This window comes from Conger conger, chromosome 1 (assembly GCF_963514075.1).
Source record: "Conger conger chromosome 1, fConCon1.1, whole genome shotgun sequence".
Taxonomy (NCBI): Eukaryota; Metazoa; Chordata; class Actinopteri; order Anguilliformes; family Congridae; genus Conger; species Conger conger.
This window is the reverse complement of record NC_083760.1, coordinates 46,195,399-46,211,475: the sequence shown is the minus strand read 5'-3', so window position 1 is coordinate 46,211,475 and position 16,077 is coordinate 46,195,399. Positions and strand designations below refer to the sequence as shown.

The following is a 16,077-nucleotide window of genomic DNA, read 5'->3' as shown; positions in this document are numbered from 1 at the left end:
AATGGGTGAATGGAGAAGCATCAATTGTACAGCGCTTTGGATAAAGGCGCTATATAAATGCCTGCCATTTACCATTTATATATGTTCATGATTTCTTCAGAGTAGTCACTGACACAAATCCACGCCTGTCTCCTGAAAAGTGTTTCTGATCTATCGGCAGGTGTTCAGAGTTTTTATACATTATGGTGAGAATTCTGCAGTAATCAACTGTAGAGGTCTTTCTTGGCCTACCAATCCATTTGCAATTACTGGGTTCACCACTGCTGTCTTTCTTCTTAATGATGTTCTAAACGGTTGACTTATTGTTTGGCCTTATTGTTTGTTTTTTCATAACATCTTTGTTATTGGCACAACTCTGGTCCTTATGCTGACAATCACCAATATCAGACTTCAATGGCTATTAAAAGCCTAGAATAAAGACGATATGCTTAAAGCTTTCTTATACCGGCATCTGATTAAGTTAACCAGCTCATATCCAGCTAGACCTGTTTATGACCAGCTTGAAAATTCAGCTTTGGGCAGAATTGGGCATAGCTTGTTTTTACAGCAGGGTATTTTACACCAGAATACCTACCAGGGCTGGGCATTGTGCTGCTATACGACTCTGCCACCCCAGTGTACCTACCAGAGATGGGAATGGCGCTGCTATACCACACTGCCACCCCAGAGTATGTACCAGAGTTGGGCATGGCAGTGCTATACCACACTGCCACCCCCATAGTACCTAACAGAGCTGGACATGCCACTGTTATACCACACAGCCACTGCAGAGTACCTACCAGAGTGTGTGCGCAGGTGGCCTGTGAGGGCATCTCGACGGCGACAGGCATAGTTGCATAGGTGGCACTTGAAGGGCTTTTCTCCAGAATGCAGCTTGATGTGGCGGAGGAGATTCCCCTTCTGAGTGAAGGAGGCTCCACACTGGTTACACTGAAACGGCCGCTCTCCTGAGGAAAACAGACAACAACCATATGCTGTACAGTTCTCTCTAGATTGACAGACTCTATGCCACACAATACTTATCCAACCCCTGCACACACAAAATGGTCCTGAAATGGTTATTTGGCTTGATTCCATAGGGGAGCCCTTTTTAGTTCTTTATGGAACCCTTTGTGATAGGTGTGTTATGGTTCCTCTATGGACCACAGGGTTCCCATTTCTCCTCTAACCAATTTTTAGAGTGTATGCACTACAGTACAGAGACAGACCCTCTCATGCTGTACTGTTTCAGAACAGACAGACCCTTTGCTGTACAGTAAAAACATTTTGGGACAGACCCTATCCCGCAGATTTCAGTTTTTTTTGGGGGGATAGACCCTATGTTATTTTGTTCACCCCCAAAGCCACCTCAAGACATCTAATCTTTACACTACTTGCCTCCTTTTCACAGATTAAACCATTTGTTTGGTTGCATGCTTGAGTTTCTAAAACTTGCTATATTTACTATTTAAAATATATATTTTCTAACTTCTAATTTTCTAACTGGCAAACTTGCCTTTGGACTGAACATGAGTGATAAGAGCCATTTCTGAATTGGTGTTTGGTGTTTGGATGATGGGATTCTGGGTACTGTGGGCATTAGTCGCACACTCACTGACAGACAGCGCCTTCACTGCAGCCTCGAGGAGTCCCCATTATCTGTCTGCACAACAAGACCCCCGAAAGAACAATTCCACCACCGGCACGTGTTTGAATTACGTCTTTGTATTGACAAGCATTGTGAAAGAATTAAAGCTTCTCCGCAAACAGCAGCATCATGCTTTGATGTGAGTGTTGCTGTTCTACGATAACCCAGGGCACTGAAACAATGTAGCCAACAGGATAACCTGCAGAGAAATGCAATCGAATAAAGAGCGGGGCATGTGGAGTGGGCTGCCTTTCCCCTCTCCTCTCTGCTCTCTGCGCCTCCCAGCCTCTCGACCGCCTGGCACAGCCATCGAACAAGAGGCTTTCAGACTCAACCTGCCAGTTTTGTAACGCACCACTGCCTGGGTCAATTTGATCTGAAAATCTCATTTTTTCCCTTCTTCTTCGTCTCTAAAATCAGAGCGGCACATCACAATGCAAATTCAAACTCATTTAAATAAAGTGAAGGAAACACTTTGTGTTGAGAGCCACTCTTCCTGATCACCAGTTCTGGAATAAACCAATATCCCGTCTCGCGTGTTGTGGCATTCTCAGGAAAGCCTTTAATACAGTCTACATCTTTCAAAGGCTCTATGAAATAAGCCACCAGTGAAGCAGCAAAAAATATAAAAAAAATGAAACTCATTAAAAATGCATTTGAAGAGCACAGTTTCACCAGAGAATATTTTATATTTAAATGAGAGACACTTCATTATATCTGTTATTATACCTTCCTCTGCATTTACATTTTCCTTGTATTTCCTTTTTTTCCATTTTTGGTTTCATTAGTCTCTGAAGAGTAGCAGTTAAATGCCTTTTGAATAATGTTCTCCCCCAGTGGTTAGATTCTTCACAAATGAATATCCATTTTAAATACAAAATACTCTTAATGCTGTAATAATTGTAGTGTTCAACTGGGGTCCTACTCTCTAGGTTGATTGCTGTGCAAGCTCAGTTCAGTTTGAACATTATATCTATGTCCTGTACGTATGTACTGCATAGTGATTTTGTTAATGTAGTCATATTTATGCTTAAGCACCACATACAGTCACAATATTAAATGTACAGAAAAATATAAAAATCAGGAAATACAAATATGTGTATTGCATATATGTATTTCATCCAAATGGGATTAGAAATATGGTTGAAAATGAAAGTCCCCATCATTTTCTGTTTATAATTCAGATTTTTTGCACTTTCATTTGTGTTATCTTCATAATAATAAACCCCTAATAGTAAATCACACAGATATGAGAATAAAGTATAACATTTTATGAAATACAATTTCAACAGGAATGCATAATCATACATATGTGACTGTGCTGCCCTCTCTTTGGCATCCTCTAATCGCTACATTCCATAATAAATGAGTATCATATCAAAATCTTTGTTTATTTCAATGAAACCTACCAAATACCTGCTGATACATTTGATAATTTAAAATCAAGCTGTAGCTAAATAGGATGGTTTCTGCTGATAGAATCAAGGATAGGAAAATGTACTCTTTCATCCTCTCTGTACACCTGTTTGGTCTTCTACCATCCAAGAATACCTGAAGTTCTGTTTTATCATTTGTTAAAAAAAACAAGGATGGTAAATCATGTTGACAAAGTGTCAGTAATGATTTATGTATACACAGGCCCATCTCAGCAAAACTCAGATTTGTAAGAAAGCCATGGCAACATATTGAGCAGCACAGTGGAACAACTCCTAATTGAACACTCCCGCAATGTGTTTCCACTTCCCTTCTGGCTTTTCAGAAAAGACTCCTGAATTCAGGCTCAGGTTTGCTATCCCTGGCTAATCCCCATCCGTGTCTCTCAGTGCAATGGAAAAGCTCATTTAAGTCTCTCAGTGACGGTGCAATGGAAGAGCATATTTAAGTCTCTAAGGGAAGGTGCAGTGGAAGAGCTCATTTAAGGCTCTCACTTAACGTATGATGGAAAAGTTAATTTAAGTCTCAGTGAAGGTGCAATGGAAGGGCTCATTTAAGTTTCTCAGTGAAGGTGCAATGGAAGAGCTCATTTAAGTCTCTCAGTGATGGTGCAACGGAAGAGCTCATTTAAGGCTCTCACTTAATGTATGATGGAAAAGTTAATTTAAGTCTCAGTGAAGGTGCAGTGGAACAGTTGTTTTACACATATTTCCTCCACCTCTTTCAAATAACTTCAATACCTATTGTAACATCTCTAAACTCTAAAATCTGATTATTCAGCAAAAACATTCAATTCAACCAACATCAGTGACATGCATAGGGGAAATAAAAAATAAGGGAAGCGCCAGGTGCAATTTACTAGAATAACAAAATGTCAAAAATTAATCCACAGAAAAACGGAATGAAAACAGCTAGCATTAGATATTTTTTAACAATTACAACATATCAAACACATCAAGTAGGCTATGTTTTGCAATTGCGGACCAGGGCTGGGAGTATAATTCAGTAAAATTCATATGCAACCTAGTGATCTTAAACAGTAGTAACCTCAAATATAATAAAACAAAATCAGGTTGCTTGCTAAATTTCCAAATAAGCAACCACTTCTTAAAACAAGGCAAAAGAAAAAAAACAAAACAGCAATGCGCAAATTCCGTTCTTCAAGCAACTTCAGAAAAAACAAGCCCAAAGTCACATATTAGCCTATAAGTGGATTTGTATACTACTTATGTTGTTTGGGGTCCTGCATCTATTGTATGTAGCTTATGTTCAGAGAGTACTTCTATTGCTGGAAAAGAGTGTTTTTGCTTCAAACCATGTTGCTATTTTCATGTAGCCTAATTACCCCTTCACAATATCATATTGGGAATATAGAATGAGTTTGGAAATATTAAGGCTTTAAATACTCTTATAGACACATGCTGTCTTTTCTGCTATAGTAAATTCATTACGAAATTTTTGCCACCCCCTAGTTTTTCCCGAAATGACTCCCCCGTCATCTCTTATGGAGGTGCAACGGAGGAGCTTGTTCACTCTCGCGGCGAAGCTGCAATGGAAGGGCTTGTTTGTGTATCTCAGTGAGGAAGGTGCAATGGAAGGGTGTAAAGTATAGGGCAGAGCTCTTACCAGTGTGGCTTCGCTTGTGAACCATCAGCACATTGGGGCCGATGCAAACTATCCCACAGATATCACACTTGAGCTTCCCGTTCGGGAGTCGGATGCCCCCTGCCGGGGAGTAGGCCTTCCCTTCTGGGCCCGGGTGGGAACCGTTCAGTTTGGCTCCTGAGGCATCGAGCACGCGCAAGTCCTCTGCACTCTCCTCCTCCTCCTCCCCAATCCTCTCACAGGCACGCCCATTCTCCTCGTCACTCTGAGCCTCTACTTTTATATTACTGGCTGGAAAAGAGGGCAGGGGCCGCTGTTTAGTGTCAGTACTGTATGTCTACAGGCGTAGAGAGTGACTATACCTCTAAGGAGAGGGCAACACTTTACTTGAACACCACGGCATAAGGCTGACATAACACTGTAATACACATGACATAAAAGCTACAACAAGATGGCATAACTGATGATGGCAGTGGTGGGAAATGACTGTCATAACAATTATTTTTTATATCATCAACTGACATCATCTGTTATGCCATCTTGTTTCAGCTTTTATGTCATGTGTATTACAGTGTTATGTCAGCTTTATGCCGCGGTGTTCATGTAAAGTGTTACCAAGGAGAGTCAAACACAGAGTGTCAAAACCTGAGCTTTAAACAAGTTTTAAATACTGGTGGGGGTGGCTTTTATTTTGCATATTTTATTTGTATTGGGTTCAGTGACTAACCTCAACATTATCTCTGATGTCCAGCTATTATAATTTTATATTACTAAGTTTGTGACTGGGCCCAGCAACCACGTGCCAAGAATTCAGTTCTTACAAAACCACTGCACATGTGTGCATATGTGTAAAAAATCAACTCTATTTATGCGCTGTACTTATATCATTATATGCCTATGCATATCAATTTAATCCATTTGATTAAAAAACATAAAACATAAGGGCCTGTTTTAAGGACCCAAAGACAGCTAGGATACTAGCACATATTTGAAAAAAGCACTGTCCAAATTTAAGGGCAAAAACAGCCTATTTACTAGCCTACCAGGAGACTTTTCATATTCCCTTAGAATTAGCATTTTGTCAGGGATTCTTATTACTGCCTCATCTGTCATTTCTCAGAAGTACAGCTGTCCAAAATGCAGAGGACAGTATTAAATGAGCCTCACATGATCAGGCAATTCTTAATAATAATAGTAAGTAATAATAATAATACAATTCTAACCACTATATATAAATAATTAACTATATATGAAGTATTCTGTTGGCGCAACCTCTCTATGAAATTGCTATATTTTAGCCTGCTGTTCTACCAATATACACCTTGCATGAGTATGATGATCACAGAAACAGTGAAATGATGTATCTCTGAAATACATGGAAAAATAATCTCAAGGTACAATAATCATCTGATTACTGTTACAGTTTTTTCTTTTTGGATGTGATCAATTTAAAATTGTATGCTTGCCATTAAACGGGTGGCCTGTAGTGTAGTGGTTAAGGTAAATGACTGGGACAAGAAGGTCGGTGGTTATAATCCCGGTGTAGCCACAATAAGATCCACACAGCCGTTGGACCCTTGAGCAAGGCCCTTAACCCCGCATTGCTCCAGGGGAGGATTGTCTCCTGCTTAGTCTAATCAACTGTACGCTGCTCTGGATAAGAGCATCTGCCAAATGCCAATAATGTAATATAATGTAAACTTATATCTCTGCTAATATAACATAAAATAGTATATCATACGTATTTCGTTTTGACAGAAAGAAGTAAGATATTGTATCAGAGAGTGGATACCAAAGAATGTATATTTTTGTTATAATCAGATTTTTATATCAGCCCCCCAAGTCACACTCCCACCCACCTCCTGCACACAAGTATAAATTAAAATAGTTTAATGAAACTTTTCTGTCATTTTGAAATTTCAATTGAGATTCATTTTAAGTGTTTATTGACAACATGGTGCTTTATGTTAAATATTTACGTTTAATTGATTTTCATATTGTTACAAAGCACTTATTCCTGGAATAGGTCTGAGGCCATCTGCATAGTTTATGATGTTGCTTTAAAAAAAAGAGACAATCTTGAACTGAAAAGTGGTTGATGAATATCAAGGAGCACACAAAATAACCAGTTATAACTGTTGCAGAATATAAATAAATATGATATTGCCTATTACTCTGGAAACTGGACCAGCAAGGTATAGTCACTCTGAAAGCAGTTGTATGTATGCAAAAATATTCTCAACCATTAGTTGACAGTACAATCCTACTATTGAATATAATGACAAGACAAACAGTTTAGAGACAGTAGTTTCGCATTCCACCTTCTCCTTATCTTTGGTTAGCTTTGTGTGATTTTACTACAGTGTGAATATCCTACATACATCATTCTTTGTCCTTATATCATTCTTCATAATTCTCCATAATTCTCAGATTTAACAATAAATGAATGATAGAATTTAGAGCGGATGGAAGTAATGTGGGCGGCACGGATGGTGCAGTGGGTAGCACTGCCGCCTCACAGCAAGGAGGTCCTGGGTTCGAATCCCTGTCGGCTGGGGCCTCTCTGTGTGGAGTTTGCATGTTCTCCCTGTGTCTGCGTGGGTTTCCTCTGGGTACTCCGGTTTCCTCCCACAGTCCAAAGCCATGCAGATTAGGCTGATTGGAGAGTCTAAATTGCCCATAGGTATAAGTGTGTGAGTGAATGGTGTGTGTGCTCTGCGATGGACTGGTGACCTGTCCAGGGTGTATTCCTGCCTTTCACCCAATGTATGCTGGGATAGGCTCCAGCCCCCCTGCGAACCTGTTCAGGATAAGCGGGTTAAGATAATGAACGAATGAATGAATGAATGGAAGTAATGTATTTGGAATTGATGGGAGGATGACATGGAATTAATTTCATATATCAAATCCAAAATAAAAGGTATCCAGGTAGTACTTTTCTATATTATCACATGCTCTGTAGGTGGTATGTATTGCATATGTATTGCCATAAACTAATAAAGTTAAGTAGCAACATTTGCGAAAAACACAGCAATATGGTAGTACAAAAACACAGCATCCATGCAAAATGCATGTGTTGAGAATTATACCCAAATTTTCCTGACACTATCCCTGCTGATTAAAACAAAAGTCCTCGTGAGATAGTTCATGTTTCCTTTTTTCTCTTTGCTTAGGGAATAGGTCACCACTTCTTCTCTCACCGTCATGCTTTTGTGAAACAAATGACAGCGAGATAAACAGGAAACAGAGACACAGGAAGAAGTGTGAAACTGGAGAGTGCAGTGAACTACACCAACCCGCAGTGAAGGCACAAACAGAGCAACGGAAAAACCTAATGTTTGCCAGATCTATCTGAAGAACCACCAACACAACAGCATCAGGCAAATGATTTATGAATACATCAAAACACTGTCAAATATAACTATTCATACATCCAACAAGATGCAAGAATAATATGCAAACAGCATGTATTGCACACTAGACTTTCAAGTTGCTTGACTTTATAATCAATAAATAAATTTACCTTATCCTTAGAATGAACCCCAGGACACTATATGAATATTAAAATCCATAATTCTAATTCATTAAAATGACTATTTTTAGCATATTTTTAAACATCAGCTCTGTCTAAACCCAGCAACAAACTGTAGGAGCATAATCTTTGCCACAATGCATTACGCATTACACAGCTATAATATCAACTGTATGTTATAAACAGTTCCATTATCTTTAGAGGTACTCAGACTTCTTTTGTCGCTATCAGGCCAATGTGGCTCTTTGGCAACTCAACAACAAAGGCTGTGCAGTCTGTATGTCACAGTAGAGTCAGAGTTTCCTCATCCATGTACCGCTGTTTGTACAAGGTCAGTTCGAAGAGGAAGAAGCAGAGATAATGAAATATAGGAATCCAGGGGAAAAGGAGAACCGTCCAACTGAAATACCAAGAATTATGGAGAAGTGACAGAAAGGGAAGCAACGATAGGGAATTATACAACCATAACTGAGAGTCTTTCACGTTTCACCTTGAGCTGAATTTATAGTAGCTTTCCATTCAGTGAATGGAGAAAGGCATCTTTTAACTTCAGCATTTGGGGAAAAAAAAGGAAATCGATCAAGAGTCATTTCAATGAGACGTTTCTTAAAATAGTGTGAGGAGTGGAAGAACTCTACCTGGGTCTTCACCATCGTCACTGAAAGCACTGTTTGAGCTCAAATGAAGGCATTGTTACTGGACTCCTTGAGCGGTACTGTGCAGTCTCTCTCAGTCGTGCCACAATGTGCCCTGTCACAATGCGCTGTAATTAAGATTGGCTGAGAGAGCGGGTGGAGCACTGACACACCACCATGGCTATACAACTAGCCCGCACTCCTGCTAGAGTAGCTCACAGCACCCTTATGAGAAAAAGGGTAATGCTGAGAAAAAGAGAGCTGAACTTTCACGTGTAAGATGACTACGCCTCAACATAAACACCTCTGGTGTTTTTCAAGGCCTGCCTGGGAAACAGGGAACCAGTACTGCTGACGTGATATGTCTCAGGAATATGGGGAAGTCATGTGTCTAATGAAACAGTGCAGCACTCCAGCGTACTGCATTCCACAGTGCGAAAGACACATCCTAATTTACCCTGGTCATTCTGAACAGGGAAGCATGCACACCACAGTTTAGACAATGTTTAAACCAGAAATTAGCATATCTAAATAAAGGATTTATATAAACAGTGTAGCTGGTGATGAACTCAAACTGAAATTCTTTCTGTCATAGTTTGTCCCTTCAGCCAATGGAGAAAGGCATATTTGAAGGGCCTTCAGCATCATCTATGAAAACACTTTTTGAGCAAATTAATAGTGTAAATTAGTCTATACAAAGAGTTCACATGGGATGTTGAGTGGAACTTTCAAATAAATGCAAATGTTGTGGAACATGCCTTACTGATGAAAAAAATGGGGACAAGTGCATAAAATAAGTGATAGAAAACTGTAGGCGCAAATGTTCAAGGCGAGTGAGTCTGTAAGGAAAAGAGCAGGTCTGAAGGTTCCTGTTTGTGTGTTCGTGCCCTCACACCCTAAAAATAAGCCGCACAGCAAGTGAACCGAGGTGCGAGTAAGTGAAACCATCCAGACGCAACACTCAGAAAACAGTCACCATGGCAAGAAACACTGCCATTAGTAACTGACTTTAAAGAAGGAAAAGATTTTATACATTTTGTCTCACAATATCAGGAACTCAAAGCTAAAAACTGATGCAGGAACTAATAAGGGCCAGCCATCTTGTTTCACACTCAGAGAAAGACAGTTCCATTATTGTATTAGACTTGCCAAAAAGCTTCTTGGTCCTCGCTCGCAAAGGCCAACAAAAGGTTGACACAACTTTGAAAAAACAATTGGATGGATTTACTCCAAAAAATATCTGAATCAAAGAATCAGCAATATGACGTTTTTTTGTGTGGGAAAAATGTGTAGGTAACCTGTGGATCTCTGAACCTACAGTAAGCTCTATTTCAAAGAAAGCATTGTTTTATCATTAAAATGAAAAAATCATGTGAGAAAATATCACTGGGATGCAAAATGTACATTTTCATGAAAAATCCATTCTGCATCTCTACACTCGAAAAGGGCACAAAAGGTGGATGATGCACTGAGTTAATTTTTTGTCAGGGTACTGCACTGTATGCCTGAGAGGGCTGGCACTACACCACACCAAAAGCGCAATTAAACTGGAACATATAAAGACCTCCAGCCATAATGCACTCTCCTGCTTCTGCCTGAGCTATGCACAACTGAGCCTGCTGCTGTTAGTGAGATCCTGAGAGATAATTTTAACCCTGATACATTTGGGCTTTATCGGAGCAGAAGAGATGCAGTGCAAAGATAAACACACCACTTCCTCTCTCTGTACAATTCGATCTGCAGGCACTGCAGCACACACACGCACACACATGCAGACACGCAAATACGCACACATACTAATGCACAAACATTAATATATGCAAGCATGCATAGTCACACATTTGTGTATTTGGTACACATATTTACTCACACAATGGCTTCATAGGCAGACACACGCACCGACACTTACACTCATGCACACACATGAATTTGCATATACACACGTACGCACACAGTTCTGCACATACCCACATTCATATGCATAAATGCGTACAGATGCACTCACATACACAAACTTGTTCACATACAACCACATGTATGGTACACACACATGATACCACATGTACACACATGCATGCACTTTCATACACTTATAAACATTTATTGCACACACACACACACACACACACACACACAATCACGCATGCATGCACACATACTGCACACTGCTACATGTCTTACAGACACACACACACACACACACACACACAATCACGCATGCATGCACACATACTGCACACTGCTACATGTCTTACAGACACACACACACACACACACACAATCACGCATGCATGCACACATACTGTATACTGCTACATGTCTGACAGACACACACACACACACACACAATCACGCATGCATGCACACATACTGCACACTGCTACATGTCTTACAGACACACACACACACACACACACACACACAATCACGCATGCATGCACACATACTGTATACTGCTACATGTCTTACAGACACACACACACACACACACACACAATCACGCATGCATGCACACATACTGCACACTGCTACATGTCTTACAGACACACAGACACACACACACACACACACACAATCACGCATGCATGCACACATACTGCACACTGCTACATGTCTTACAGACACACAGACACACACACACACACACACACAATCACGCATGCATGCACACATACTGCACACTGCTACATGTCTTACAGACACACAGACACACACACACACACACACACACACAATCACGCATGCATGCACACATACTGCACACTGCTACATGTCTTACAGACACACAGACACACACACACACACACACACAATCACGCATGCATGCACACATACAGGCACACTGCTACATGTCTTACAGACACAGACAGGCACACTGCTACATGTCTTACAGACACATTGAGAAGGACCCTGGCTCTCAGAGGACCACAGTTTAATAGGATGTTTTCTGCAACAGTAATTTCTTATTATACTTTCTTTCATTTGGCTCAACATATGTTTTGTTTAGTTAAATACGGAAATGTATTTTGTGTTCACAAATTAATTAATTCCTTAATACATGATCCACAGCCCAGATTGAGTTTATCAAACTCTGCACACAGGAAGATAACCGATCCTGACTTCACACACTGGGGGAGAGGTGTCAAAAGCCGAAGAAATATGTATCATATAGAAACGGGTGGGGCAGCCTTCATGACTTAAAATGTGACAAAGAATATAGCTAGGTTCCTTGCACATCTTTCCATTACTGAAATCTGATATACACTCAATGAGCACACTATTATGAATTTATTAGACTTATTTGTCTTATTCCTCTGCTGCTGTAGCCTATCCACTTAGAGGTTTGATGTGTTGTGTGCACAGAGAAGCTCTTCTGCATACCACTGTTGTCTGAAAAACAGCTGAACCTCTTGACCACGTCTGCATGCTTTTATGCATTTAGTTGCTGCCTCATGATTGGCTGATTAAATATTTGCATTAATAAGCTGGTGTACAGGTCTACCTAATAAAGTGATCACTGAGTGAATAATGGGTGTATATGAAAATATAAACATAGATTTTTATTTATTCAGAAATTCTCCTTTCATTGAGCCAAATCCTCAGTGGAGCATGGATACCCTATCAGGCTAATTGTAGAACAGATTACAAATAAACATTATATATTTTCTCAGTCCCAGCCAGCTATATGAGCCATTGCATTAGTGTACCATTCCGTAGCATGACCTCTATATAGAGTAACCAAAAATAAAAAGCACAATTATCTTAGAGCATAAAGTCATAAAGTTATTTTTCAGTGTTCTTGAGGATTTCACTTTGATTCAGCATGCTTAAATGACTAAGTGTGGGTGCAGAGGGCTGGCCTGACAGGCCCATGATGCAACCTGCTCTGAGTCAAACAGAAAGCAAAGTCCTGTGTCTCAACCACAGTCGCATACAGCCCCATGAGAGGGACATTATTCCACTGAATGCAAATGCTGCTGCTCAGTGCTTCGGGTCAAAGCAGGAGAACGCAGGGGACACCATTTCCTGTCAAACAGACGACAGTGATACAAATGACACATAAAAATATGTCAGTATGTCGATACCTTGGGAATGACACTCGGTTTACATGAAGTGTTGTTCATATGAGGGCGGGGACCTTATTTAATAGATTGGAACATTACAAGTATAAAAACGGAAGGCATAAATGAAACAAACTGCCAGGAATTTCGCACATCAGATCAGATCTTCGCCCTCTCGTTCTGAGGCTGTGCCGAGAGAAAAAAAAGAGGCAGATATCAGAGGAAACTGAAATAGGATGTGCAAGAGTTTCCAAAGAAGAAGAACTTGCCATCAGCAGGTTTCAACACCCTTGGAGATAAAGGCTTTAGGAGGCGAGCCAAGTGTGGTGGATGGGAGCGATGCTTCACCAGACAGCAGCACTCTGCACCTGCAGCACAACTGCGGGGTCCTACTTTCACTTCAACCGTCATACGCCTATCCTTGTAGCTGGCTTCTGAAACATGTCAGCTCATATCGAACTACACCCTGTATTCTGGAATAGAGCAGACCTACTTAATTTGTGTTTCAACAAAAAAGCAAGCGCTAATCGTTTTCTGTCATATTCCAAGTAGGTTGAAATGTAATAAACCAGGATGATGATGGTTTTTGTTTCATTGCACAGTGTAAAAGCACTTGCTGGTTGAGGACAGAACAAAATCTCCACAACCTGTCGCACAATGCCATTGAGATGACTACTTATGCCACCCCAGTATTCTTTGGTTCTGAAGACAAGAAAACTTTTTCTCCATCAGTGGCAATGTCAAGTTACCAGGCACATGCATGTGCTGAAGCTTATGCCTCTTGCCCTGAGACAGGCTGCCCTTGTGGCTACAGCAATTTTTTTCCCTAGCCACGGTGTATGGTGCCCTTTTTTTATTTTGAGCATATACCCACAAAAAATGCCCTGATAGTCACAGTACAACTTATTTTACAGACTTTAGTTACCACTTCCTAATGCCAAATGTAATTACAAGTGCATTCTTGTAGAAAAGATCAATCATAGTAAAGATTTAACTCAACTTAATTTGCGATAATTCCTGTAGATTTATGGTGACCATAGGGCATGGCTAATGTTCTTAATCCGACATAAAGATATTCTCTCTCTAGGCCCACCCCATGGCAGTATGTGAAACAGCTGAAGTGGTACATAGCTGCAATAGAAAACCAAGCAGTCTTTTCCCACTGAATCTAGTTATCTGGCTAGTTATCAACGGATGGGAACTAGCAGAAAAAAGGCAGGTGATTTTCCCTACACAGAACATTTTAGAAACACTGGCTAACCACATTTACTTTTACATTTAGGTATTTAACAGATGCTCTTACACAAGTGCCTACATACAGGCTAAGGCAATTAACTAACATTAAATAACAGTGCTGATGTTAAATTATCATGGTCAAAATTATAGTAATAATCAAAACATAATGTTGTGAATTACAATATAAAGTTTGATGCCATCGTAGGAGCAAGAGGGAATGTAGTGATGCAATTTTAAATTTAGCACAGGCACATCCAACAAACCCATGCAAAAAGTTCAGAGTTCATTAGATTAAATAGGGAATTTTCAGTCTGCAGTCTAAATGAATCAATGCAATGAACAACACATTCTATAAGAAAAGCTAAATATAATTTTAATTTGAGCATGTGTATATTTTATTATTTCAATAACTGAAAGAACTATGTTACTACATTCCTAAGATAGCACTGCAATTTTAAAATTATACTTGTTTGTTTGTTGGCAGTTCACAGTGCGGATGCATCCATCACAAAGTATTGTGTTGTGAACATATGAAAAAGCTTTCCATATTTTCTAATTCCTACTTCACTGTATGGTCGAGACCAGGAGTAGGCATCGAGAGTGCCAGAATATTCCAGGCTTTTGCTCTATCCAAACCTGTGACTACAAAATTGTATTAATAATCAGGTTTGATGAACCCAGGTGATCACATGCTACACTAAGGCACTAAGCATTTCACCATTCAGACTCAGCCTCTTAATAATCCATCAAACTCATGAGCATAGCTGGAACAAAAAAAACTGAAACATCGCTGGAAATCCAGAACCAGGGTTGCCTACCCCTGGTCTAGACCACAGAGACCTCAAATACCTCAAAGACAATGGGCACATACAGGGAGCTGTTTAACGGTCACAGTCTATTTCATTATCCATACGGATGCCTTTGCTTCCTGTTTTTAATGGCCATTGGCAATTGGCTATGCTGTCGGAGAGACAGAGAGAGCAGGCCTTCCTGGCCACGTGCCACAATAGCATTTCCACTGGACTCAGCCCTGGCTGAGACACAACTGAAAATTAAACGCAGGAATCCGGCTAAATTACATGGATACTTTTTCAGAACAGTAAATAAAAATAATTATCCATTCAACCCTCTGATAATTGCTGCTAAACTACCTGTGAAATATATTTGTTTGGCATTTTGTTATATTTGTTATATGTTTCCCTGAGGAATTAAAAATCCCAGACCCAATAGGAATATAGATATATATGGTAAACAGTTGGCATTTATAGCGCACCTTTATCCAAAGCACTGTACAATTGAAGCATCTCATTCACCCATTCATACACATACTGACTGCGTTTAGCTGCCATGCAAGGTACCAACCAGCTCGTCAGGAGCATTTGGGGGTTAGGTGTCTTGCTCAAGAACACTTCAACACACCCAGGGTGGGATTCAAACTGGCAACCCTCCAACTGCCAGATGACTGCTCTTACCACCTGAGCCATTGTCACCCCTATGCCTGACGACTGCTCTTATGGCAGTATATATATATATATATATATATATTCCATGAACCTTGAAGAGATGCATAAAACATTGAGAAGTCTGTAATTACCCTCATATACACTACATCATTTCACTACATGAATCCACAGGCAGATATGTGGCAATCCATTCCTTAATTTTTCAATTGTACAATTGATTGTGCCATAACATGTCCCTGTTTAAGCAGTTAAATATTTACTTTTTACATAAAAATAGAAATACAGTATGTGAACTGGCAAAGAAAGAGCAGACTGCTGAGGAAATGTGTCTGGGGCAGATACACCTGTGATGCCCATTTCAAGGGTTCAAAGCAGACATGGGACGGTATTTGGTATACACTCAGTGCACACTTTATTAGGCATTTACTAACCTTATTTTTTAGACGTATTTGTCTTCTGCTGCTGTAACCTATGCACTTAAGAG

At 40.0% G+C, this 16,077-nt stretch overlaps 1 protein-coding gene across 8 annotated transcripts in view; it reads right to left on the bottom strand.

Annotated features, from left to right (window-relative positions):
* The window catches only part of ikzf1 (IKAROS family zinc finger 1 (Ikaros)), a 41,665-nt gene that overhangs the window by 10,556 nt on the left and 15,032 nt on the right, over positions 1-16,077 (bottom strand). For 4 of the 8 annotated variants that reach the window (XM_061241033.1, XM_061241043.1, XM_061241050.1 and 1 more), the window contains exons 4-5: positions 4,688-4,957; positions 780-947 (exon numbers count right to left, since the gene is read on the bottom strand). In XM_061241033.1, coding sequence (XP_061097017.1) covers positions 780-947; positions 4,688-4,957 — 438 coding nt within the window. The remainder of the gene's footprint in view (positions 1-779; positions 948-4,687; positions 4,958-16,077) is intronic. The other 4 variants (XM_061241002.1, XM_061241015.1, XM_061241010.1 and 1 more) reach the window with 1 other exon arrangement.